Source organism: Diplotaxodon limnothrissa, linkage group LG4 (genome assembly GCF_057381915.1).
Source record: "Diplotaxodon limnothrissa isolate DT_005_m linkage group LG4, D_limnothrissa_male_GT1.1, whole genome shotgun sequence".
NCBI classification, from domain to species: domain Eukaryota; kingdom Metazoa; phylum Chordata; class Actinopteri; order Cichliformes; family Cichlidae; genus Diplotaxodon; species Diplotaxodon limnothrissa.
Window position 1 is genome coordinate 20,032,974 of NC_140599.1, and position 27,987 is coordinate 20,060,960.

The following is a 27,987-nucleotide window of genomic DNA, read 5'->3' on the forward strand; positions in this document are numbered from 1 at the left end:
CACGCTCTGCTATAAGGGATTAAAAACTACAACAAATTTTTAAAAAGAAAGAAATCAAAACATGATTTAGACCCTCGTGATTAACACCTTAATATTAGCAGTTTTAATTGATATCTATAATATTCAAGATGCTTTTTGTATAAAATTCATTAAAAGGTCAAAAGTACACATCAACACAACATTAAAAGAGAGCAAAACAAATATTACTGTGATAATATGTAAAGACCTCGTGTCTCTAATCAGTGTTTCCTCAGGGATGTCCTGTGGGTTATCAGGCCTCAGCTGTTTCTGTGGAGCAAATTAAAAATGGGTGCTGGATGGATCAGTTAAATTTAAATAAAAACCAGTGCTGTCACCGTTAATCTCGTTAACGTGAACCGATCCATGTTAACACGTCAAAACTGGCAAATCCCCGTTAACGAGTTAACGAAGATTAGTCCCTGTGAGGGGTTAGAAGTTCACGCTAATGCCGTCATCACGACTAACACGATTAATAATTAACTCATCTGGAGAACACTCTGACTCAAAATCCTCTGAATGTTTCTGTCAACGCATTTCAGGCAGTTTGTCCGAAGTTTGTCTATTCTGCACTACAGATGGGTTGAGTGCATTAAAAATGTTTATCGTGTTAACTTTGATGACGTGTATTAACATGATTAATGCTAACAGCACTAAAAACATTGTTCAAAATAATCAGAAAAATAGTTCATGATCACAGCCTTTTAAACAATTTGTGACATTTTAAGATTTACCCAGTGTGGTTACTTTTTTTCATCTTGATCACGATTAAGTTCATCACAGTGTTTCTTCACCATCTCAAGATCTTCCAAAACATCTAAAAACAAAGTATTTGTTTTTATTAAATATTTATTGTTAGTGTTTGTATTGTGAGGATTCCTAACACTTTATATATTCTGTTTACCTGGCAGTGAGCAGGCCTCAGTCTTGAGTGAGTGTTCAATGGACTCCTCCATGGTTTCCTCCAGTGTCCTCAGGACAGTTTCCTAATTTATCATCAAAACATTTGTTACTTTTTAAATAGGCAACTATTGAATCCAAGAATAACTGGACAAGAGATAAATTATTGGTTTGATATGTTTCAAGACTGCTTGGAAAAAAAAAACCTTCAAATCGTTCAACTGCTCCAACATGGCATTTTTTGCCTTTTCAAACATGTCCATCTTTGACTCCACATGTCTCTCAATAGTGTCCCTCATCCTCTTCTGGGTGCCTGGTCCTTCAAATGCTGCTGCTTCTACAAGGAGACAATCATTTTCATGCACAGTTGAATAGAAATACCGAATTTTTCTAACCATAAGACGCATCGGATCATAAGGCGCATTAAGCAAAACAAAACAGTAAGATAAGTCAAACTTTACTCAACTCATTCTTCTTGCTTCCTCCACTTCCGTATGTGAAATGTGAAAATGAAAATTACCTGAAGCGCCTCAATGCTATGCTTTATATTAACCAAAATGTCATATAACTGTATAGTGTAGTATTAAGTGGACACGGCCCTGATAATAAAGGCATTAGACTACGTGTCCTTTAGTGGTAGAATGTTGGAGACTCTCGCCCACATTTGTCTGTAGAAGTAGATAACAGGGAATCATCTCTCAGTGGAAATGTACTAGAATACTGTGGTTTAGACTAGAGTGAGACAGACTGTAATAAAACTGTTAAGCACACACTGCCATTTGGAGATTCACTGCAGTGTCATGTAGGACGCATCTCCCTTCTGGAAGTAATAAAAGTGTAAAATGGTCTACTAAACAGTGTGTTGTCTTCCATTAGATGTGGATGTGTTGGTTTATTTCATTGGATATTTTTGAGTTTATATTAGTTTAGCTGCTGCTGTAATATATTCAGTCTCATGGCAATTTATTTGTTACTACAGACTGCTGGCAACACTGAGCATCTAGGTGGCAATAAAACGGCCGGCGGTGACAATCCAGCAAAGTGGAAGCATCTTGTCCTCCTTCCTGTATCCTGACCGATACACCATCTTGTTAGCTGCTAAACCTAAAAGAACTAGCCCTCACCTAACACTTCTCAACATTCAGTAACCCTACAAAAGTCACTGCTGTTTAGTTTTCTCTCTTCATTTATGTCTGAAGTGATAGCAGAGCTATACGTTTTGATTTTTTGAGAAATCTCTCAGTCAGAACATGGTATATCATATTTAGGTGGAAACTAGTGAGCTAACGTCCTGCTAGCTTCTAACCCAGTTAAATTTAATAAATTTTGTTTTCATGGATGTCTGGATGTTAAACTTAATTGTTACATCTGGAAAAGCAGCGACAGTGACCATTTTATTAAAGATGAAAGAATTCAGACAGCTTTTAATTCTCAGTGATGCTGCACTGTTTGACTTTGGAACCTGAAGCGGCGTTTGGGCCCAGATTACTCTGTGAGGCTCCTGACTGCGGTAGCCGCAATGTTCAGACAATCCATCAAGCGGTGCGGGTTCGTAGCTTACCAAAGTCGTACTAAAACATTTTTTGACAGATTTTTGAATGCCGTGTACCACATGAAACGGTTGGAGGCCAGTAAGCACAACCAGAATTCATACATAAGGCGCACCGGATTTTTGAGAAATTAAAGGATTTTAAGTGTGCCTTATAGTGCAAAAAATAAGGTAATTCACCTCTTTCTTACCTTTGTAGCATCCTTTCATGTTACTCCTGATTGTCTCTGTCAGACTGTTGTAGATCAATTTCTTTTGTGTGAGGATGATTTTGTTGAGCTTTGTCTTCATTTTGTTTTCCTTAGAAACATGAAATACAGATTAACATTATTTAAAACAGCATTAAGGTAAAATAACACAAGTTCAGTGTTTGAATGACTTTCTAATAATAGCTAAGCTAACAGGTTCATGGATAGGGAAGTTCTTTTACCTCGGTCTGGAGAAATGTCAGTTGCAGTTCGACATTTTTGTACTTTTCAATCAGTGAATCAGTGCTGAGTGAAAACGCATCAATGGCCCCATTGAAATTTCCACATTTTAGGTCGTTTCTGAATGGGGCAAAGATGTGGTTTATAATAGCAGTATTAGCAAGTTTATGATATAGTGCAATTTGGATACATGTATTGTTGTACATATTGGTGCTGTTCAGAATTAGATTATTCTCACGGGAAGGTCTTTCTGAATTTTTCATCAATGCTTTCAGTCAAACAAGACGCTAATATCATGTTGAGGTCTTTTCGCTTCCCTTTTTTTGGTTTCTGGATGCCAACATTCTTAACTGCAGACTTTAGTGTCCCGTGAAAACCCTTGTTGTTTTTTTTCTGAAACAAAACAGAATTTTTAATTTTTTTTTTAAACACATGGTCACAAAGTATCCTTAGGTCTTGTTCCAGTTGTAATTAAAACACATACACTGGGGTATAAGAAGGACCTCAGTTTTCTTTCACACAAATTTTGGGATTTTTCAACTCCGTCCCGTAGGTGTTGTTCAAAAGCTTTTGTAATGTCTTCAATTGCTTTTTTGACTCGATTAAGTTGGATGCTCAAGTTTCCCTCAAGGACTGCACACACATCGTTTTTTTGTTCAACCTGAAATACAAGAAAGATCATTATTTAAAGCAGTAAAACATCACATAATGGCTCTCGACTCACTTTTGAGGCGGTCTTGACAAACCCAAGTTTTTAACATGAATCTCATGCATAAGTTCAGTCAGATAGGTCTGTCATCATTTGTCTGCCTCTGTGTATTCGTTATGTCACTTCCATTTTCCCACACTATTGACCTCATTACTCTAGTCCAATCATTTTTTTGCCTTCTGCAGGCCAATCAGTCTCTGTTTTCTGTGCTTTTATATGCTCTCTGTCATTCTGCCTTACAGACTCTCATCCATGCAACTCGCCTCCTCCTCATCTTCACCTCACTCTTCACTCAGAGCTAGGGCTGGGTATCGTCACTCATTTCTAGAATCGATTCGATTCCGATTCACAAGGTCCCGAATCGATTCAATCCACAATTCGATTCAATTCGATTTGATTCAATTTGAATCGGGAAATTTTGCCTCAGACATAATTCAGATCATGCATCAGTACATTTCTATATTTTTGTATCTATAAAAAGAAATGTGACACTTGTGAGACATAATCAAAGGTGTGAGCGTCACAGCAGATGCCTTTGTGTCAAAGTAGTTGAGGATAAAACACAGAAAAACATGAAGGTGATTTTCCTGGCCCTGGATCTTATAAAAATATTCTGCAGTAGATCAAAAACGAAACAAAACCATTAATAACCATATGAACATTACGTGATGCTGCTGACATAAAGCAGAGCTTTATTAGAGACACAGCTGAGCATTTTGCAATTTTGCATAATTTTAAAAAGTTTAAATTTGTTCAGTATTGAACGGCAGAAATGAGGCTTTCTTTCCAGAAGTTAGTAAAAGGAAAAAACAGCAGCCGACAGCGCTGTAAACAACGGTAGATTTGTGTGTAACAAGCAAGCGAATAATGCAGAAAAAAGATTTTTAGATGGGAAACTGATCTTGAAGTACAGACAGAGAGAGAGAGAGAGAGAGAGAGAGAGAGCTGTGCATGTAGTGTGATTTTATCGAGGTGGCAGCAAAACAATAAGAGGGAATTCATGACGATGTTTATGTGAAGTGTAGTTTGCTGCTTCTTTTGCTGCTGGTTCGGTCAATATTGTTTGGAGAGAGATAAAAGCTGCAGCTTCAGAATCAGGACAAAAAGGGCGTAAACACAAAGCGCGGACCCGCCGACGGATCAGAATCAGCGAGCTGTCGGCTTTCAGCCCCGACTGTGTCCGGGCCGTCGGGTGAGAAAGGCGACATCTCACTGATTCTGATCCGTCGGAGGCTCCGCGCTTTGTGTTTACGTCTTTGTGTAGAATCCGTGTTCCTGCTCTCATTTACTGTTTTAGCTGTTTGGTGGTTGTTGAAATTTTGTGAGGTTTAACCTGAGATTCTGGCATTTCGGGCAAAATAAATTTATATTAAAAAATCGATTCAGGATTTTAATGAATCGATATCACGTTATCCAAGCGAGAATCAATTTTAATCGATAAATCGATAATCAAAACCCACCCCTACTCAGAGCCCCATCCAAACTACCATCTTCACTACCCCAACAATCTAGACTCTCGGGGTCCTGTCCTAACTCCCATCATTTCTGTGCTCTCATTGGTTCACTGGAGTCTCATTGGTAAATAACTATTTAATTAAATTCTGTATCTCAATAAATAATATTCAGTTCTTCCAAATAATCTCTCCTCTTTCAATCACTAATAATAAATTACCACATATAGATTTATGATGTCCAGTATCCCACATTTTCAGTGAAGGTCAGCATGCCTTACAATATGTTAGTAAACTTTAGTGAACATTTTATGAACATTTTTATTTTATGCATTTTCTTATGACCTTTAAGAAGATTATGAATGAGGCTTTATTGCCTGATCTTACCACTTCTCTGCTTTTGGCTCCTTGAATCAAAGACAGAATCCCATGAGCTCCAGACACATAGTTTGAAGTCTCTGAACAAGCGTCATTTAGATTTTTCAAAATTTCCTTGAGTTTCAGTATTTCTGTTAGAAATTGAAAAAGAAATATAAATCTGAGCAATACATTTTCTGTTACACAAAAACATACCATCACTGGTAGTGACTTCACCTACCATTGACATCTGGATTTACATTCTCCCCTTTGAGGAACTCTTTGGAGCTCACTGTGAAGACTTGGAAACTATCCTCACTGAAGTGATTCTGAGAACATTTTTGTTAGTCAGTTTTTATTTTTGGACCGTTTAAGAAAATAATTGTTTTAGATTTTGCTGTCAGATTGTAAATTTACCGTAATCGTTTTCCGCTTTTTGAATGCATTCATCACTGCTTTCTTGACTTTGTTTCTTTTAGAAAGGAAATAAAAATTGGATGTAAAAGTAATTTATTGTTAGTATTGTAATGGAAAATTTCAATTATTCTTATTTAAGGTTCAAGCATTTGTGTGCATACTTAGTTGTGGCACTGTAATGAAAACTTCCACTGAGCAGTCTAAAACTAGATGAACTTATTTCAGCCTCAGTAGTTGAAAAAATAACTCCTTTTGCAGGTGGTCATAATGCCAAGAGCATGAAACAGGATACGCATTGTTCAGTTAGGTTTCAGAGCGAGCTGCGTCATGTGCTGTATGATCACTTTCGGACTTCCTCACTTTTTTGGGGAATAAATAAAGGTGAGAGCTGCACTTCTGTTTGAGAGACTGCATGACGGCGCCTGACTGCGTGTGCTCTCTCTCATGCGCATGATAATAACAAATGTTCATTACAGCCGAATGTGTCTGTGGACTTTGTTAATTAAATTTCTACAACAGCATTTATCTATTTAGAAACTTATTAAAACACATATACATAGATTTTTTTTAAATGTATAACTTTTAATAATGACTTTTAAACAACAAAGCAACAAAAAAGTGAAGTGTATGGTCACCATGTGTATCTGTGCCAAACTTTCTTTGTAATTTGATTTTTTTGTATATTTGACTTACATATCATCTGGTTTTTCATTATCTGACTTGGTGCAGATAAATTGAATTTGCTGACACTCGCCACCATTTCCCAGCAGGCTGCTGGCACCTTCCAGGATGTCCCAGGCTTCGCTTTCTGATGCTGCTCGAGTCATTTCAGTCACAATCCACACTGTAGAACAACTGGCAATAAACTGAAAAGGAAATGAATGCATGTAAATTATAAATAACTAATGCTTTGAAGAAACATGACATGACTTCTGTGAATTACCTCTTTCCACATTTGATCTCTGCTTCTGTTAGAGTCACCGTTTCCAGGAAGGTCCATGAGTGTGACATGATCAAGAAAATCATTGTCTGGCACTTTGACAGTCACACACTTCACAAGTGGCCAGTACCACCTCTTTACTTCTTCTGTCTCATTTGACTCACTTCTTGTATATCTCACAAATTCTTCAGACAACCCTTCAGCCTGCAAAAAACAACAACAACAAGATAAATATAAGCCAATTGAATGTATGTGCCCATAACAAAGATTTTAATGATTGCATGAAAAAGAAGATGGGAAATTAAAATAAGACATCCTATCTCAAAAATCTGAAATGAAAACCAGGAAAATAAATCCAAAGTAATTCGATTTTTTTATTTAAAAAAGAAAGAAAGAAAGAAAGAAAGAAAGAAAGAAAGAAAGAAAGAAAGAAAATAAACCTTTTTTATATTTTACTGTGGATCACAGTAAGTGGCCTGGTTCTTATATAGTGATTTCTTCTACTGCATGTAAACATTTGAAGCACTTTATAAAACTTGCCTCATTACCCCAAGCACTTTTTCTGGGTATGTTATTTCTAGCTAACATTTACACACATTCATTCTCTGATGGATGCATCGAAGATCAGCTTTACAAATGTGAAACTCTTCAACACCTCCACAAAGAAAACTGCAAGCTCCATGGTAACAGGATAATCAGACAGCAACAGGATAGTAAACCATAAAATTTTAACCACCACAATTTCACTTGTTTTTTTGTTTCTTGTTTGATGGATGTCAAACATTTTGGAAATGAGGCACATCGACATATCGCCGACATATATCTGCTCAGCAATAAACTGCAGCAACATCTGCTTCACCAGTGCTTTGTCTCTGTCTGCACTCTCCATTAGGGTGGCATTACATAGCATGGACTTCTCCCTGCTGCAAAGGTGCAGCATCAGGGTAGCTTAACGCTGCTTGGGTAACTATTGACTGCTCATTATGTGATGTTCATAAGCCACACACTGCTATGTATCTCACCCAAACTCTGGTCTAATATATGCTTTAAACTGCAAGTATTCCTTTGTTCTAGAAGAAGAACCAGATTTTATTTTGGTCTGTATTACTGCACACTTACTGAGTCACTTTCCAAAATTTTTATCTTGGACATTTGAAACTCTGGAATATCTCTGAAATATTTGTTGTCCATGAGGCTGTGAGTTGATTTTTCTTTCCACTCTTCTCCATACAGCGCTGATAACTTTCCATCAGGGTCAAGACAATCACCATTACCACCATCATCATCATCATCATCATCATCATCTTCTTCAAGAGCCAGTTTTAGGGACTGCACCTCATTTTCCCAATCCTACAAAAGATTATATCTTAATTTTAGTAAAGCAGTTTTTGTATCTACATTGTAACACATTACTTCAAAAATCACCATATTCATATTTCATTCTACCTTTTTTGTAATGAACTCGATGTGTGCCTCATACTTTGATCCATTGGTAGCCTCCACCTTTATCATTACTGAGGTACATGCACTGACACTTGCAGAAGGCAACAGGCCCTCCTTATTTATGATGGCATTGATTAAAGCGCTCTTTCCAGCCCCAGTTTTACCAAAGACACCAACCAGGTGTCTCCTTTCTGTCTCCAAATCTTTGATTTGATCCCTGTTGAACGAGTTTAAATATGGATTAACTGACCCATTCTCAGAAATATCAAACTGAAAATGCAGTAAAATCAGAAAAAAATTGTTTTTTAAAATGTGTTGAAAAAATTCAACTTACTACTGGAACAAACTACACAGCTCCATGTTGAGCTCTGACCGAGTTTAAATCTTTAGTATGTTTATTATACCAAATACCAGCAAAATGTTACAGACTGTCCCAACTTCCTGGGAAATGGTTGGAAGAACATCCAACAAAAATAGAAAATCTTTATTACTCACTTTAGGAAAGCGCTGAGCTTGTCACGGCCATGTAGTCTTTCACTGACACGTCTCATTATGTCTTTGACATCAGACAGTATTTTTGTTTCTGTCAGAGAAACAGAAAAAAACCCTAATAAGTAGGAACCTGGAACCAGTGTAATGCAAATATGGTCCACTGATGTGCAAATGTAACCCATGGTTATTTTATTGCCAATTGTATTCTATTTTTATTCTAATTTTAAGTGTTACTGTTTTGTTAAGTGTTGAGTTTTCCCATTTTCCCATGAATGCACCATAGCGCTGTGCGTGGTGACTTTCTTTCACTGCATCCGCCTGCATGGAGCTAGATGCGCAAAGCTGTGTGGAGATTCAGTCCTGCAACGTGTTGCGCTACAGAATTAATGTTTTCTTTGAAGAATATCCTGGCTGTTTTTTTTAAGTAGTAGAAATCTGCTGCAAGGACCGAGCGGTGCCATCTAAGGACTGGATGCCACTAGAGGTGCCTAGAAAGGACGTTCTCAATCTGAAGGCCACCTGTTTCCTTGGAGGGTGGTAGGATACAACGATTTGTAATTTTGTTTAAGAATTAACGTTTTTTAATGAGCTCTCAGGACACCTTATGTTGCTACTTTTTTCCTTTTTGGGTCAGATCTGATTCCACTTAACACAAAACCTGATGCACCAAAAAGCAAAACAGTGACTAAAGACAATTCAAATAACTTGAACGCTTACCACATACTGAATACAAAGTGCACTGAACTGAAATGGACAGCATGCCTGACACATTTATGGACACTTGAAGTGATATGTTGTACATTGTTGAAGATTACATGTTTGAAATTATTTAAAGGTTTGTTCATGTCTATGTTTTGGACCATTTAAATGTTGAATACACTCAAGTCACTTTTTTCCTTAAGTTGTTGTCAGTGTCTCATTCTGAGTGGAAGGTTTTTCCCTCTTTAAGTTGAGTTACCACTGCCAGTCTCCTTACGATCCTAACTGAACCCAACAAGAGGAGATTCTGAAATATTGTTTTTTCCTTGACCTTGGATGACAGATTACTGTGGATTTGACTGATTTTGACTACTCAGTTAAAAATGGTGACACAAAGCAGGAATAAGTGTGAGGATTTCATATATGTGTGTACCTGACTGTGATCCTGCTGCACAGTTGTCTTGTCGTTTAGGAGATGGTTGACATTCGTCGAACTCAAGTTCTGACTTTCTTTTTCCTTTTTGGATTTAAACAAAATAATACAATTTAAAAAGAAAATCTGAATATTGAAACTTCTGATTATGGTGTATTTTAGATGTTGCAAAAATAATACTGTGAAAATAAATAAATAAATTAGATGTATTAAAATGAGAGTGAGATACATTTTTCTCACCTTTTTCACTTATGGATGGCAAATCCTGTGGAAGCATATAAATATTCAACTTTCACATGAAGTTAAATTATTATAAATTGTACATGTATGCATAATTGAATTTATAGAAGAAATCATTGCTCCTGTACAGAAACAATTTGTTCTTTAACAAACTGTCAAAAACTTTCACATGCACTTTTTAAAATGTACACACTTATATGTATATATATTCTCAGCTAGCACAGTGATTAAAAAAAAAAGGAAAACTTTTGCATTCTTGCCTCTCAGTAAACATGATCCCATGAGTCAATGTTTCTGCCTAATTCAGCACCAGTGACACAGACCTAGAGACCAGTTGGTGACCACCCCATCCCTGGCAACCACCAGCTGTTAGGGTAAAATGTGTATTCCAACATCAGGCAACTACATCAGTTGTTTAGTGGTTTTTAATAATTATGGTGGATGGTGGATCAAACTGCTAAATCAGAATGAATTTTCATGACCTGTAAGTGTTTGGGGGATTTTCTTTTCTTTGGATTATTAATTAAAACCAAGGACAGAAAACATATAATGAGAAGTCTGTATCACATCTACTTGTAGTTTAAATATAGTAACTGCACAGTATCCCTTTTACAGTTAACACAAAGGGGTTATGATATATTCGGGATATTTGTTTCAATCACAATAAATGTTATTATGACACTTGAAAGCAGCAGCACTTAGATAGAGGTTGCCCTTAGGTTGCCTCTTTGATGATTCTAGGAGTAACAAAGAAACAGAAACCAGTATCCCAAAAAGTTAATTCTGTTCATCTGGACTGTTTTCAGTGGGAGAAACGTTTCATCGCTCATCCAAGTGACTTCTTCAGTCTCAGCTAACTGCAGGTTTCCCCAACCTTATAAACATTTGCACTTTATATAGTTGGGAAAACTTGGGATTTACTTACCTGGATGATTGAGCATGTATCAAGACAGAAACTAATATCAGTCTCATTATGCTCCTATTTATCAATATCAAAACAAACTTTGGCATCTATATTTTGGTTTGATCCGCCCACCACCAGGGCCATGCAGATCTGTTTAAAGGGGCGGGTGCTCAAAGTTAAAAACAGGCACATAGAACCAGGCTGAACAACAACACACATTCTTTAAGAATCTAATACAGAATCGCATCATACTATATCACTGTTTTACCTGATGGGGTACAATGTTGCTGTTGAGGAGTTTCTGCTGATCCTGCTCCTGATAGTGCAGGAGGAACGGGCTGTGTTGAGCTGCGACTGGAGACTGTAAAAAGTCCATAGGAGAGATGGTAGCTGATTAAACAAATGCTATGAGATAATAATAAAAAGATTGGTGAAAGTGCCATGTCAGCAACCATAAGGCAACAAAACTGTGAGAAACAAACTAGGCTCTGCCTATGAATCACTCTTTGCCTCTCTTCTTCCTCCCATCTCCTCATCTCATTTATCACTCTCCACTTGCTGTCCATCTGAGGCACAATTTACTATTGCAATAAACTATTATTTAATTATCCACACTTAAAAACTCATCCATCTATTCTATAATAAAACAATAAGAGAAAAATGTTATAGAACCAAAACATTGCAGGTGTGTTTATCATTGTTTTATGCTGGAATACCTCTGCAATGCAACAACTGGTACATGTGTTCTTGTGACCTGTGCTGTTTTTTTTTTATTCCAGCCAGAGAGGGATCCACTGCATTTAGCCTCAAAAAGCTCCCTTTGTCACTGTTTCCTTACAGGGCATGTCTGGACAATGTCATATCATGAGTAAAAATGATAAAAAAAAATCTATATACATAAAATATGCACACATACATACAGGTACACAGGCACATACAGTGATATTTTATACCGTCTCCAGAATACTGCATATATCCTACTATGGCCACATGTTTGCATCATGGTCCTGATCAAGAATCCTTATTGTTTATTCCTAGCGCTCTAATAATAAAGTAATTAAAATAAAATAAAAAAAGTAATAAATATATAATAAAGTATTTATGATGATTCAGTTTGTTTGACTATCTACTCTGTGCAGGCAGAAAGCCTATTAAATGCTTAAACTGTAGAGATACAATAATGTTGCTGCTGTAAAATCAGCATTTTGTCATATTTGAAATATAAATCTAATATATTCCGTTTAATATCTTTTCTTTAAAACAGTGTTTTTCCATAATACTGTAATTATAATGAACCATAATTATGTGGACATGTATATTAGATAGTTTTTAGTGAAATATAAGCCCTCCAGAAAGGCAGGAAAACGCCCTGTAACTTACTTTAATACAAAACACGTTCCCTAAAACGGTGGACAGAGCTACAGACCCATGACAGCGTTACCCAGTTAGCTGGTGGCTAAAACCAGCACTGCTTGTGCAGTTAATAAAAGGACAGGTAATGTTTGTCCCGCTGTTACACACACAGCACGCTCATTTGTTTCAATTCGTCAGTTGTCACAAGACAGTTTACCAACGTGTATAAAATAAGCTAATACTGCTGTGTACTGTAGACTAAAGAGTACGCTGTACACCTACTTACTGGCTTTTGTTGCATCAGTCTCCTACAGCTCTGCACCGCTCAGACGGCAAAAAATGCTCGTGCTCTTTGCGAGTTCGTTCCCGGTTCGTAACCAGCGCGCTCTGCCATCAAGGGCGATCATTGGTTAATGGTAGTCATGTGACTGATGGAAACCACATCCTGTTACTTAGCAAAACTATGATTAATAGTTAAATATTATTGTTGAGGGGAACAGACAGGACTCCACACGCACACAAAAATAAACAAAAAACAGTAATAAAAATAAAAAATAAATAAAAATTATACTCAAGAAAAGGGCACTTGGGGAATCCATCAGGAAAGGGGCAGGTGCTCAAGCCCCCCCCCCTCGCACGTGCCTGCCCACCACTAATACACACATCTAACCTTCACCAACTCCTCCAACAATGAGTAGTCTGCGTGCAACCCCAATTCCCTATCGTACAATCAGTGGCGTGTCCAGCGGGGTGGCCTGGGGGGGCACAGCCCCCCCCCCAACCAGACTGGCCACCCCAGGTGCCACCCCAAAGGCAAAACAATAAAATTCAATCAAATATCAAATGTCCGATTATGTTTTCACGGTGAAGCTCAGATATCCGAGTGTAAGTGAATGCAGCATCGGCTTCTGTGCTATGCCTGTTAGCAAAGGTAGGAGAGCCAAGCACGAAAGACGGCACTGCAGGAAACAATTTTTCGGTGAAAGAAAATGAGGACAGAATAAATGTCCCGGTAAGTAATATTAAGTTTGTTGGGTTTAGTAAACTTCGGTGAAATTAGAATACCAAGGAAAAAATAACACTTAAAGAATTATTGCAGCCGTGGAATATTTCAGACAGTAGGCTACTGAGGGCAGCTAACATAAGAGTTATGAGTTATAAGATATAATCTAAGTCGTAACATTGCTGTATGGAGCTGCAGATTTGGTTGCAGGTTAACATAGCTGGACTGGCCATCGGGCATACCGGGCATATGCCCGGTGACTTATTTTTTATTTTTTATTTTTGTAATGGCATGAACAATGAGAGGTGGTGGATTGGCCAGATGCAGGTCGATGTGTAAAAATAACTCAGTTGTTTGGTGGTGGCTATGGCGGAGCTTCCACAGAGGCCAGCAGGTGGATGAGGGAAGGGGAGGCAGGAGGAGAGCCCCGAGGCAGCCGCTGGTCTGAGTGTCAGGTGAACTGAACTTCAGGTAAGAAGTTATGACCTGCAGTCTATCTGGGTCAGATATAAACCAAGTTTAGGTGGAGTTTATTTTCGTTGTGCTGACTTTTTACCCTCAGTTGCAATAACTTGTACTGCGTTCTAGCCAGCTTGACGGAGTTTTTATACAGCTGGGTGGGTGCTATGATGTTACTGATAGTGAACTTTATTTTATTCATAAGATTAGTTAGTAGAGTTGCCAATGGCTCCTTAAAGCTTTAAAGCTTCCTTTAGCTAGAATGGAAAAAGACACAAAGCTGGATTTATTCTGTCTTTATGCTGCACAGCTGCCTCTTCTTCTCTCGTTCTCTCCCCTGCCTCTCCTGTTGCTACTTCAATCATGAAACTGATCAATGATCAGCTTTTCTCTCTTGTTTGTTTATTGCCCACTTTGCGCCAGAAAGAGGAAACCAGCAGATGTCGCGCTAAACAACAGCAGCACGTTTAAGCTTGATCAGCTGTTGTTAGAATTTATTTAATATTAATTTCTAGTATCAGCTGATGTTGGCTGGAGCAACAGCTGCAAAGCTGCTGGTCATGATGTCGGTTTGGATATGTGGTGAGAGGGAAACATGAAGATGAAACCAGGAGATGTCCTTACTGAATCATCAGAGCTGTGATGGAGAAACAGGTTTACCTTTTAGGTGACATGAATGAGTTGAAGGGAAGTTATGAACTGTTTCTGAGAGACAAATAACCCCAGGATCCTTTTTTAGGTAGCTGACAGCTGGTAACTGTGCAGGGGCGGATCTAGCAAAGTGTTGCCAGGGGGGCATGTAGGGCATTAACAGGGAAAGGGGGGCACAAAGAAATACTTTTCTTTCTTATTCTCATTTAAAATATCTAGCTTTTATTAAATAATTATCTAAATTTTACAACCAAAGTTTTAATCTGACGTAAAATGTATAGAAATCATACATATATCAACAAGACAGTGTACATATGGAAAAGATATATATAAATCTTATAAAGTTTGTATCTGTCTTGTGTGAAACTTGTATGAAAAGCATACAAGAGTAAAAACAGATATAAGATCCCTTGAAAGATTATATAATGAATCTTGTATGTTTTGGATACTAAAACAATATATGAAAGTAATGAGAAAGTGGCCACTTTCATGAGTAAATCATGTAAGTTTTTACTATTTCTTTTCCATATGGGACTGTCACAACAGCATTTGTTTTCATTCAAAGTCTTTATGGCTTTAATACCTGGTGGGCCGGTCTCTAGTCAAAATGCCCAATTTTCTGTCCCAGTCCAGCCCTGCAGGTTAATACTGGCAGTGTCACCATGCCAGCTGATTGTATTTTATCATCAGCCAGTGTTGCTCTTTATCAATATTACCAAAGTTTACCATAAGGCAGCATACAAAGTATTTACTTGCTTTCAGGTTTTATTCAAATGTTAATCTTTTCAGTTGTTTCTCCACTTTTTTCCTGTTTCAAAATCAAACACCAGTTTGTGAGAAGATTATCTTCTTTTTTTAACAGGCAGATAAAGTTTTACATTGGAATTGGCTAATTTGTCAATTGTTTGTTACAAATGTTCGTATTTTAATATTCAAAAATGTTTTTGCCCAAAACATATGTGCAGTATATGTCAGTAAAAATACTATGCAAATATTGCTGTCCTTGAATGCTGAGTAAACACTGACAAAGCACTGATTGTATCTCTTGTACTTTATCAACGCAGTATCTAAAAACTTTGCACCGTAGTGGTTAAAATCTCATTGTAATAAGAGTTAAAAGCACATTCGGTTATTAGGTTTATAGGGTTATTGAATTATGGTTAATGGTTGGTAGAATTTTTTTAAACATTATCTGCCAATTACATCTGCCACCCTTCTCCAAATCTGTGCCCCTACCTGGCCCCCCCAACAAAGATTTTCTAGACACGCCACTGCGTACAATCCCTTGGCACCTTACCAGAACGCTGTACAGCCCTCCTCGACCAAAGTTGGGTGTAGACATCCCAGTAACACTGTACACCTGCTGCACCTCCATGGCGTCCTCCTGGCATTCCTGTTGAAAATGTCCCAGGTCCCCACACTGCTCACGCACCTGTCCCTGTGTCTGTGCAGCCACCAATGAGCCAGGTACAGCGCCTGTCGCTGCCAGGACCTGGGGATAGAAAGCAGAGAGGAAATGGTTGTTGGAGCGTAGCCAGTGGTCCTCGATGGTCAGTGTCACTGGCACAGGCACGGAAAGTTTGCTCCTTGGGGCCAGTAGGGTACCAAAAAGTGATCATCTGCCAAAAAGGGGTTTCCAGCATTTGCCAAAAAATTTACTGCAGGAATTTAAGCTGTTATAAATTACTTGTTGACTTAAAATCTGTCAAAAAATATCGCTCATGACGAATATCAAGTAACTTAGAGAACATTTCTATCAAATCAGGGTAAAACGTAACTGACAATAACAATGTTTTTTTCAAGAGAGAGCTAGCCAAGAGGGCATCAGAAATAACAAATATAACATCACAGTTCTATAATCAAAAAGAACTGGATTGATGACAATATGGGTACAAATATGCATAAAGTCATAAAGATACTTGGAAGACAGATCATTTCTTTATTTTATATACAACCCCTTCATAAACCCTGTTGACTAAAGTGTATTTACTAACATAAGTAAAGATATTAGACTTAAAAAACCAAAACATCAAAAATCACTCTTTTGCAGATGCTCACCTCCCCTGGCTGCGATCTTCTGGGGTTTTCCGTCCGCGCCGCCAGGTGTTCTTCAGCCAGCCTCACTGCCGCCTCCAGATTGGGTGGCTTGCGACACTTGACCCAGTCCGCCATTTCCCTTGGGAGCCCCTCCACAAACTGCTCCAGAACGACAGCCTCCAGCAGCTGCACCTCCCCTTGTGTCGGGCCAGGATGCAGCCACCTCCCCGCGTCGTACAGGAGCTGCTGGGCAAAAGCCGAAGGCCCTTCTTGTGGTCCCATGCGGCAACCACGGAAGCGGCGACGATGGTCTTCTGGAGAGAGTTCCAGGTGGAGCGGATTCGCAGCGGCCCCAGACTGAGGCAAAAGGTTTAGTAGCATCTGCGTCTGCCGCTGGTGCAGTACTGCCTGCTGCTGCTGCAAGTCTGCCATGTCGGCCAACATGTGAGCCAGTGCCTGAGCTGGCTGTAGATTCTGTGGGTTTGACATGTCGTAGCGGCAAGCTGGGCACCACTGTATCACTCTGTTACTGATCTCTGTTATGACACACACAAGGAGACAGTTCTGCGTCACGTTTCACTAATAGTTTTTATTTAGTTCACAACTCGAAGCCACTCGTTTCACACCGTGGCAGGCATCAGCTCTTTCTCCCAGCCTCCCCTGCCGCTGTCACCTGAACTCGCTCTACCCCTCACCTGATGCTAAACCACAACCTGCCACAAAATGATATGTTGAAATTTAATGTAATTAGCGCACCATAAAAGTTCTAAAACAAACTCACCTGTATGTATTAACGTAAGTGACACTTTTCAGATGAAAGATAAGAAATAACAAATTAATTTCACTCTGGGTCCAGCCAGGCATGGACTGGGACAAAAAATCCGCCCGGGCATTTTGACTAGAGACCGGCCCACCAGGTTATATAGGAAAAACCACAAAGCCTTTGAATGAAAACAAACACTGTTGTCACAGTGATGTACACTGTCTTGTTGGTATATATGTATCAATCTAATAAACTTAAACCTACACCATCCTCCCTATTCTGGTATTCGAAACAGTACTTAACGGAAATATTAAACAACCTAACTAATAGGGTTGACAAATCCTACCCCCCCCCCCCCCCCCCCCAAAAAAAAAACAAACAAAAATAGGGAACCACCCCCCACCCTCCGCCTCGTGATGCTTAATTGACATAATCGTCTTTAATTTAATGCACATGTAAAAACAAATGCACAGAAATCAATTATTAACACACTACAATAATTAAATAATAATTTCTTCAACATAATTGTAGACTGCACAGATGATACCTTCAGAAAGGAAAAACTACCATAGCTTAGAGTATATATTAGACTTAATATTTACTAGATACAATAATGGATTTTTATACATTTTACATCAGATGAAAACTTTGTTTGTAAGATTCTGATAATTATTTATTAAAAACCAGACATTTTAAATGAGAATTTCCCTGTTAATGCCCTACCTGGCCCCCTGGCAAAACTTAGCTAGATCCGCCCCTGCACAGTTACCAGCTGTCAGCTACAAAGCATCCTGGTGTTATTTATCTCTCAGAAACAGTTCATAACTTCCCTTCAACTCATTCATGTCACCTAAAAGGTAAACCTGTTTCTCCATCACCTGTTCAGCTCTGATGATTCAGTAAGGACATTTCCTGGTTTCATCTTCATGTTTCCCTCTGACCACATATCCAAACTGATATCATGACCAGCAGCTTTTACAGCTGTGGCTCCAGCAAACATCAGCTGATACTAGAAAGTAATATTAAATCAATTCTAACAACAGCTGATCAAGCTTAAACGTGCTGCTATTGTTTAGCTCGACATCCGCTGGTTTCCTCTTTCTGGCGCAAAGTGGGCAAGCGAGAGAGACGGGACAGAAAAGACGATCAGCTGATCATTGATCGAGGGTGCATCCAACCTCCTCGGCTGTAATTGGTCCAGCCCAGAGTTTATCATGACACTTTGGCCAATCCATGAACTTTCATTGTTTATACCGTTACAGAACAAAACAAAACAAACAAACAAAAAAACCATCTGCCCATCAAAAAACGAAAAATCACCGCCTACTGGGCAAATGCCCGGTATGCCCAATGGCCAGTCCAGCTATGGTCAGAAACAAAGTAAAACCTGATCTGCCGATCAGGGAATGAGAAAAGCAGGAAGGGCTGACGAGAGTGGCTGGATGTTTGTCAAATGTAGAAACTGTCTTGGTTCATTGTTGTCTGTATGTCAAAGTTCAAATGAGTTAAAGGGGTCAAGTAGAAAAAGAAAGAAAAACAAAAAAAACTTTGCAAAAATGAATAATAATAAATTAAATAAAAATAACAAAGAAGAAAAAGTTACATCACTTACAACAGCAACAATGAGTTTGGTGACAAACAGAGGTGCTGTTTCAACTTATTCAGATTATTCTCATGTACTATTTCATCAGAAACACACATTGTTGACAAAGCAGAACAACAGGATCTGACTATCCTTCTTCCTTCTTCTTCTGACAATAAGAGAAGTAAAAAAACAACAACAACAAAATGCAGGGAGGCACACACTGGAACAGGGTGAAAAGAAAAATCTAGCTAAAAGCAAAAGACCAAAAACAAAACTGAGACTCGGTTTTGCAAAAGGTGTAGTTGACTGTTTGGCAAAAGGCAAGTGAAAGTGGATCTCTACATATAACACAACGCTAAACCTAGACAGAGTAAAGTGGGTGTGCAGGGAAAAGCAGAACTCAGAAAACAAAAAAGGGGTGGGGGAGATGAAGAAGTGGTGTTGATGCATGACTATCCTTCTTCCAGAGCTGTTTAGATAGATAGGCATAGTCAAAAGATGCTTATATTTAACTCTGTGACGATTAAACACATAAAATATGTAATAAAATAGCCTTGTCCAGATAACAGAAAAATAACTGCTATGGAAAGTCACACGTAAAGCAAGGTCAGGAAGCCTGCGGGAGGCAAAAAGTGTCATGTTCTTAATGAAAGAGTACGACAATAAGACTCACTTTCAGTTTCTGATAAAAAGGAAATGAAACTGAACTAAAGATTAAATCCTGCCATCTTTCCATTTACAGGTTTTCATACACAAATCTCTCTAATGCAAAACTTCCCAAAACCTAAATGCATTCACCAAATTGTTTCTGGTTTTCTTTATTACCAGTGTTGGGGAGTAACGGAATACATGTACCGGCGTTACGTCTTTTAAATGTTATACCTCTGAAAACAGTCGTTTATTGCAATGAAAGTGAACATAAATATTTCACATTCTGTACTGCTCAATGTCACAGAGTGGAAGGAAAAGATAAATAATAAACCAAAATAATAAAGCGCTAACTATATATATATATCTGAGCACGTTTCCTCACAAAATGGATGATGATAGCCACCTTTCTAGCTCCTGTCGTTTGCTTAACGGCCATTATATAGTACAAAACTGAGGCTTAAAATTACTTTGTCTGTCTACTAAAAAAAACTATAATAAAATGCTTCAAGTTTGTTAGGATAAATTGAAATATTTAACCAGACAGTGCTGCTTTACAGATTTGACATTTGTGACCAACTTTAATGCATATAAAATCAGAGACACTGATATTAAATTCAGATTAAAAATTCAAACTGCTCACCTTTTGTTGAAAGTAATGCTGGAAAAGGCTGCTGAGGGAGATGTGAAGTAAGCAGTGGGACACAAACAGGACACATTAATTATTATTATTTAAGTCATCCTTTGCTTTGCTCCTGCTAAATAGCTTTAATAAAATATCCTGCATTCAGAAAGTCTAAAGTAAAGAGCACAGAAAAAGTGGTTGTATGAATGGGCGTGAATGGGTGAATGAGGCAAGTTGTCTAAACCCCAATTTAAGATGGGCAGCAACAGTACCTCAACTGAACATAATGTCACTGGAAACAGAATAAAAAATATTTCTGACAAAATACTTAAAGACTTTTGCACTTTAAGAACGGAAGGAGAGGAGAGTACTTTTTCTCAGACTTAAGCTGAGTTTGATAGAAAAGTTCTAACGGTCTTAAGTTCTCCGTTCTAAGACCTCCACCCATTTTGTGGATGAAAAAGTTATTTTAGCCACAGAACATCTGATATGATTTTCTTGGCTGTGCGGACCAATCAGTTTCAGTTTATACTGTTTATTCTTGTGCTCTGTGTGCAGCTGGGTTTGCTAGTTCAGAGACTTTATAGAGCGTATTAGATCGTGACAAGAGGAATGCAATGTACACTTTATCTCTTACACCCTAAACCTCCCCACCCCCAACTTCCTGGCGCAACCCACGGCTCTGGAGAATGTACAAAATGTTTACATTGGACTGCAGAACAATGTTGCAGCACTTTTAGTAAAAGATTTTATGTTTCACAGTTAACATATCACATCAGTATCAATATCTGTACCCATCAGGGACACATTTCAATACTTCACCTTCAAATCTCTCCAGCCACTTACTTAGGCCCAATTTTTTCGCACAAAATTATCCATATGCAAGAAACTAAAACTAAAAGATAAACTGTAATATTTAATTTTAAAAGTACTGCTTGAAAATGAGGCCTTTGTAATCAACTGCTCCTTAAATGCAGTGACTCTGATTCTATATTCAGATAAACTTTTATTCAATTCAGATTAAAAGTTTAAACTACTTACCTTTGGTTTAAAGTAATGCAGAAAAAGACAGTTGACAATAAGAGAAGTAAATAAAAAAAATGCAGGGAGGCACACACTGGAACAGGGTGAAAAGAAAAATCTAGCAAAAAGTAAAAGTCCAAAAACAAACTGGGACTCGGTTTTGCAAAAGGTGTAGTTGACTGTTTGGCAAAAGGCAAGTGAAAGTGGATCTCTACATATAACACAACGCTAAACCTAGACAGAGTAAAGTGGGTGTGAAGGGAAAAGCAGAACTCAGAAAACAAAAAAGGGGGTGGGGGAGATGAAGAAGTGGTGTTGATGCATGACTATCCTTCTTCCAGAGCTGTTTAGATAGATAGGCATAGTCAAAAGATGCTTATATTTAACTCTGTGAAGATTAAACACATAAAATATGTAATAAAATAGCCTTGTCCAGATAACAGAAAAATAACTGCTATGGAAAGTCACACGTAAAGCAAGGTCAGGAAGCCTGCTGGAGGCAAAAAGTGTCATGTTCTTAATGAAAGAGTACGACAATAAGACTCACTTTCAGTTTCTGATAAAAAGGAAATGAAACTGAACTAAAGATTAAATCCTGCCATCTTTCCATTTACAGGTTTTCATACACAAATCTCTCTAATGCAAAACTTCCCAAAACCTAAATGCATTCACCAAATTGTTTCTGGTTTTCTTTATTACCAGTGTTGGGGAGTAACGGAATACATGTACCGGCGTTACGTCTTTTAAATGTTATACCTCTGAAAACAGTCGTTTATTGCAATGAAAGTCAACATAAATATTTCACATTCTGTACTGCTCAATGTCACAGAGTGGAAGGAAAAGATAAATAATAAACCAAAAATAATAAAGCGCTAACTATATATATATATCTGAGCACGTTCCCTCACAAAATGGATGATGATAGCCACCTTTCTAGCTCCTGTCGTTTGCTTAACGGCCATTATATAGTACAAAACTGAGGCTTAAAATTACTTTGTCTGTCTACTAAAAAAAACTATAATAAAATGCTTCAAGTTTGTTAGGATAAATTGAAATATTTAACCAGACAGTGCTGCTTTACAGATTTGACATTTGTGACCAACTTTAATGCATATAAAATCAGAGACACTGATATTAAATTCAGATTAAAAATTCAAACTGCTCACCTTTTGTTGAAAGTAATGCTGGAAAAGGCTGCTGAGGGAGATGTGAAATAAGCAGTGGGACACAAACTGTCACGGACCCGGCTCTGGAGAACTTGGGGGTCCGTGAGCAGGATGGATTATTATTATTATTATTATTATTATTATTATTATTATTATTAGTGTTGTTGTTGTTATTTGGGGATGTGTGTTTTTCTGCACTATGCTGTGTTCGGTGTTCCACTCATATGTAGAGGCAGGGTGTGTACATATGTGGCTGGAGGATGGAGAACAGCCACATGCAGGCCTGATGGGTGTGGCCCTGCAGGAGGACTGGCCACACCTGAAGTTCCTGCCACACACCTGTTGGTGATCAGGGCTCGTCGGGGGAGCTACTTAGGAGAGTGTTGGAGCTCCCACCGGCACGGGATCATTAAGCTAAGACTCCAAGTGGAACGAGGGACTAGAAGGGCAGCATGCACAGGGTGTGCAGAAACACAACTGCCGGGAGCACGAGCACGGACGTCGGAGGGGAACACACACATGGGAGTCTAGGGAGCAAAGGGGATTTATTGTGCATCTGTTACCTTCACTGTAAATAAAGTGCACTGTTTGCATCGCAGAACTATGCGTTTTGGGTCCTCATTCCCCCATATCCGCACGGTCTGCCAGCCAGACCATGACACAAACAGGACACATTAATTATTATTATTTAAGTCATCCTTTGCTTTGCTCCTGCTAAATAGCTTTAATAAAATATCCTGCATTCAGAAAGTCTAAAGTAAAGAGCACAGAAAAAGTGGTTGTATGAATGGGCGTAAATGGGTGAATGAGGCAAGTTGTCTAAACCCCAATTTAAGATGGGCAGCAACACCTCAACTGAACATAATGTCACTGGAAAAAGAATAAAAAATTTTCTGACAAAATACTTAAAGACTTTTGCACTTTAAGAACGGAGGGAGAGGAGAGTACTTTTTCTCAGACTTAAGCTGAGTTTGATAGAAAAATACTTACAGTTTAAAAACCAAATATAAACAGTTCAGCTAATATGACACTTTTGGTTCAATCCTTTTTTCTTCCGTTCTAAGACCTCCACCCATTTTGTGGATGAAAAAGTTATTTTTGATCTGATATGATTTCTTGGCTGTGCGGACCAATCAGTTTCAGTTTATACTGTTTATTCTTGTGCTCTGTGTGCAGCTGGGTTTGCTAGTTCACAGACTTTATAGAGCGTATTAGATCATGACAAGAGGAATGCAATGTACATTTTATCTCTTACACCCTAAACCTCCCCACCCCCAACTTCCTGGCACAACCCACGGCTCTGGAGAATGTACAAAATGTTTACATTGGACTGCAGAACAATGTTGCAGCACTTTATGTTTCACAGTTAACATATCACATCAGTATCAATATCTGTACCCATCAGGGACGCATTTCAATAGTTTACCTTCAAATCTCTCCAGCCACTTACTTAGGCCCAATTTTTTCACACAAAATTATCCATATGCAAGAAACTAAAACTAAAAGATAAACTGTAATATTTAATTTTAAAAGTACTGCTTGAAAATGAGGTCTTTGTAATCAACTGCTCCTTAAATGCAGTGACTCTGATTCTATATTCAGATAAACTTTTATTCAATTCAGATTAAAAGTTGAAACTACTCACAACGCTAAACCTAGACAGAGTAAAGTGTGTGTGCAGGGAAAAGCAGAGCTGAGAAAACAAAAAAGGGGGTGGGGGAGATGAAGAAGTGGTGTTGATGCATGTAGAAAGCGGTTTTGTTTGGTGACAAACAAATCGAATGGATTAAAGTTTACAGATTATTACAGATTAAAAACAAAAGACAAGAAATAAGAACACTGTCTTATATACGTATATAGCAAAAATAGTGATAAAATCGCACAATTATGTCCCGTTTTCTAAGCTTCATTCCGTACTAACAAACAGAGGCGTCATAAGGATGAGAAAAGTGATAACATGAGCGCTAGAAAAATAGTAAACCGTCAATTACTTTTAGTTTTAAAAAATATTATTAACCTATTAGAATAAAGGCATGTTTGTTTCATAAGGTACGTGTTGGGGGCGTTACAGGAGTCAATTTCGTTTTGTTCTGGCAGCAAATAATGAAATCGAGTCAGCGTCTAATGCCCCCCCTCCTTATTTCATGATTTGGTTCGGTCCAGTGCGCCAGAGCACTAACGGATCCGGTGTTTCATAAGAGTGAGAGAGAGAGAGAGAGCGATGGAAATAATAAGAAGATAGCGAAGTCCATATGAATGAAACTGCTCGACATTCCTGGTATTTGTAATGTGTTGTATTGTCGGTTTATTTTGGTTTTCCAAAACAAAAGGAAAACCAAACAATAATGATTATTAAAAAAAAGGGGAAAAAAGTGAAGGAAACGGCTTCCAGGGCCTAATCCGTGGATCGGCTTCCTCCGAGGCGTGGGCGTCTATCAGCAGAGATTGTACCTTCACCTATCAGCAGAGATTGTCCCTTAATCTGTAACACAGTCAAATATATTCTCAAGTAACATTCAAGCATGCCATTCAGCGTGTTAGTACGAGCTCGGGAGCAGCTTGGGAGAACAAGAAAACAGAGACTGCTTCAGGTTGTCTTCCCAAATCGACTCAACTTTATTCTCAAGTACAACAGTTTATATAGAGGGAAAAATTCATGAGTCAGCAGATTCTCAGTTTAAACCAGTACAGACCAAGATAAGGGAGCGTCTTCCTGCCCTTGGGTGAAGAAGCACCCTTTGTATAGTTTATCAGTTCAGCTACAATTATGATTATCTCAGCGACATATTTTCAAGGGACGAAATAAAGAGTTCTTTCATTAGTGAATTCTGAAACAAACCATCTGGCCTTCAACAGGCGTCTCCTAAGAGATTTAGAAACTAATGTAGCTGAGGGAGTGATCTCTGTGGTATTTCAACCTTGTACCAGCCTGTGATTCTCACACATCAATTCTTGGGTCAAAGAGAAAAATAACTAAAACAAAGGGGCCTTATTGAATGACAGAGTTTTCCTGTATAATGTCACTATAAAACAATATCCAGTAAATGCTCCCATGGTACTAAAATACCTAACAAAAAGCATAGCATAAGCATAAGCTTTTTTAATCCCACCCTCTTTCCACTAGTTGGTATCGTGCAAAATTTAACAATAACCTGCAACACACCCAGTGAGCTTGATTTGAAGTGGGTTTAATAAACACATTGCAATGTGGAGAGAGCATCCCAGTGAAACACCAGGACCATCTCTGAATTGTGGCCACCGCCCTTACATCTTATATACAGACACACAGACAAAGAACATTCCACAAACTCGTACACGTTGGTATAGCCCCCCCTCTCACGGGGGGCTATACCTTCTCCCTCACAGAGAGAATTATGACCTTGTTTTCTGCTTGGCCATCACCTAAAGATTTACATCCCTGATAAGCAGAAGGAGTCTCACTATCTGTTTAATGTCTCCCATTACAACGGCCTCACTGTGTTAACTTTCCACATGCATGTAAACTAGTGACAGGAGTGCTCTTACTATAGTAAAGTGAGAAAGTGATATTACTATAACTGATGTACTATGATTAAATATGTGATTAATATATGAGAAAAGAAATCTGCCACCACATTGGTTACTAACAGTCAGCACTTTTTCTTCCTGTTGATCGATCATAAATTCTTCCTTACAATTTGTTACATGTATTTGCTTTTATAACCCCAGTAACGCATGTAAAATCTAAAAAATACAAAGCAATGATAGGAACAAAGCATGATGATAACAACAACAACAAACTTTATTTATAGAGCACATTTAAAAACCAGCGGTATACCAAAGTGCTTAACATAAGAGACAGAGAAGTAACACGAGTATTATAAGGCTTTAGCAAAGTATCAAATATACTCACAGGTCAATGCCACTAATACACAGGGGTAACGTACAGTTTTGTATAGACCTATTCCACTAACACAGAGTAAAATGGGTTTAAATGAAATTGTGACTAAAAAGAACATGTGTAACAAAATAATGATAATATTTCTTTATAAAACATGACAAACCATCAAATCAGGCAACTCTGCCAACATGGTGTTTTTTTGCCTCTTCAAACATGTCCTTCTTTGAGTGCACATGGAATTCAATAGTCTCCCTCATGTTGTCCAGCACACCTTCTCCACTAAATACAGCAACATCTACATTAACACATAAAGCTCCAATCAGATTTCTCTTGGTGAATAATGATAAATGTGGCACACCCAAAATACATGGCCAGTTTTGTGTTAATCATTTAATGTAATTTATTTAATTTGTTTATTTGTGATTTTCTGTGACTATGAATATTCACAATGACTTTGGAAACATGACCAATTTATGCAGTATATTATTTTGTCACATGGACTGTACTGAAGGACAGAAAAATGGAGCAACACCTCAGGTGGAACTATTATGTCAAGGCAGGTGCACCCCAGTTGCTTTAAGGGGATGGACGTCCACCCACTATTCAGATAGATGTATTTGCAAGTTAGTACTTTGTAAAAATAATACTACCACTATGTATGTATGTATATATATATATATATATATATATATATATATATATATATATATATATATATATATATATATGTCCAGAAGAGCGCAGTCCTGGGAACAGCTAAGATACTGCGCAGGACCCTCAAGCTCCCAGGCCTCTGGTAGAGGACCTGAGCTTAAAGGATAAACCGCCCGCAGGGGTGTGCTGGGTGTTTTTATATATATATATATATATATATATATATATATATAGATAGATAGATAGATATATATAGCTATATAGTACATAGTAATATAATACATACATAGTAATCCAGAAGTTAATAAATGTGCAAATCATAGGGTATTAAAAGAAGTTTTCTGCTTGTAACTGCATATGGTAAATTTGGTACAGGATGTGCTCAGGATGTGAAACTCATGATCATGGGCCTCATAATGAAAACAACAGGAAACAGCTCAGGGTGTATGTATACATCTCACTTACACCCTGAGCTGTTTCCTGTTGTTTTCGTTATAAGGCCCATGATCATGAGTTTCACATCCTGAGCACATCCTGTACCAAATTTACCATATGCAGTTACAAGCAGAAAACTTCTTTTAATACCCTATGATTTGCACATTTATTAACTTCTGGATTACTATGTATGTATTATATTACTATGTACTATATAGCTATATATATCTATCTATCTATCTATATATATATATATATATATATAAAAACACCCAGCACACCCCTGCGGGCGGTTTATCCTTTAAGCTCAGGTCCTCTACCAGAGGCCTGGGAGCTTGAGGGTCCTGCGCAGTATCTTAGCTGTTCCCAGGACTGCGCTCTTCTGGACATATATATATATATATATATATATATATATATATATATATATATATATATATATATATATATATATATATATATCAAATTCTGAATATATACATGTAGAATGATCTTCTGAATGTATGGAATGAAACTTGATGTCAAGGAGGCGCTTGCGCCATCTAGTGTTTTCCTTGTTTGTACCTGTGAGGAATGGCACTATGAGCCAGTCCGCACGGAATCTTGTGGCTCAAATTCTAAGTAATGAGGAGCTAATTAACAACCTGGCAAATGCATGTTCTGGACAACCTAATATTTGTACTAGTATGCTGCACCGTACTACTTATGAAGAAATTTATTCACTT

At 38.0% G+C, this 27,987-nt stretch overlaps 1 protein-coding gene across 1 annotated transcript; it reads right to left on the reverse strand.

The window, feature by feature from the left end:
• Positions 1-226: 226 nt before the first annotated feature.
• Positions 227-20,147, reverse strand: LOC146633685 (nuclear GTPase SLIP-GC-like). The gene is made up of 22 exons (XM_085351608.1): positions 20,123-20,147; positions 16,505-17,019; positions 15,744-15,938; positions 11,249-11,341; positions 10,077-10,101; positions 9,837-9,920; positions 8,708-8,795; positions 8,216-8,429; positions 7,889-8,119; positions 6,773-6,973; positions 6,523-6,695; positions 5,830-5,884; positions 5,654-5,741; positions 5,443-5,564; positions 3,380-3,556; positions 3,134-3,288; positions 2,898-3,015; positions 2,659-2,767; positions 1,125-1,255; positions 923-1,004; positions 753-835; positions 227-288 (listed from the first exon to the last, which is right to left on the reverse strand). The coding sequence occupies exons 2-21, from the start codon at positions 16,970-16,972 to the stop codon at positions 762-764; spliced, it is 2,883 nt and encodes a 960-aa protein (XP_085207734.1). The 5' UTR covers positions 16,973-17,019; positions 20,123-20,147; the 3' UTR covers positions 227-288; positions 753-761.
• Positions 20,148-27,987: the final 7,840 nt, after the last annotated feature.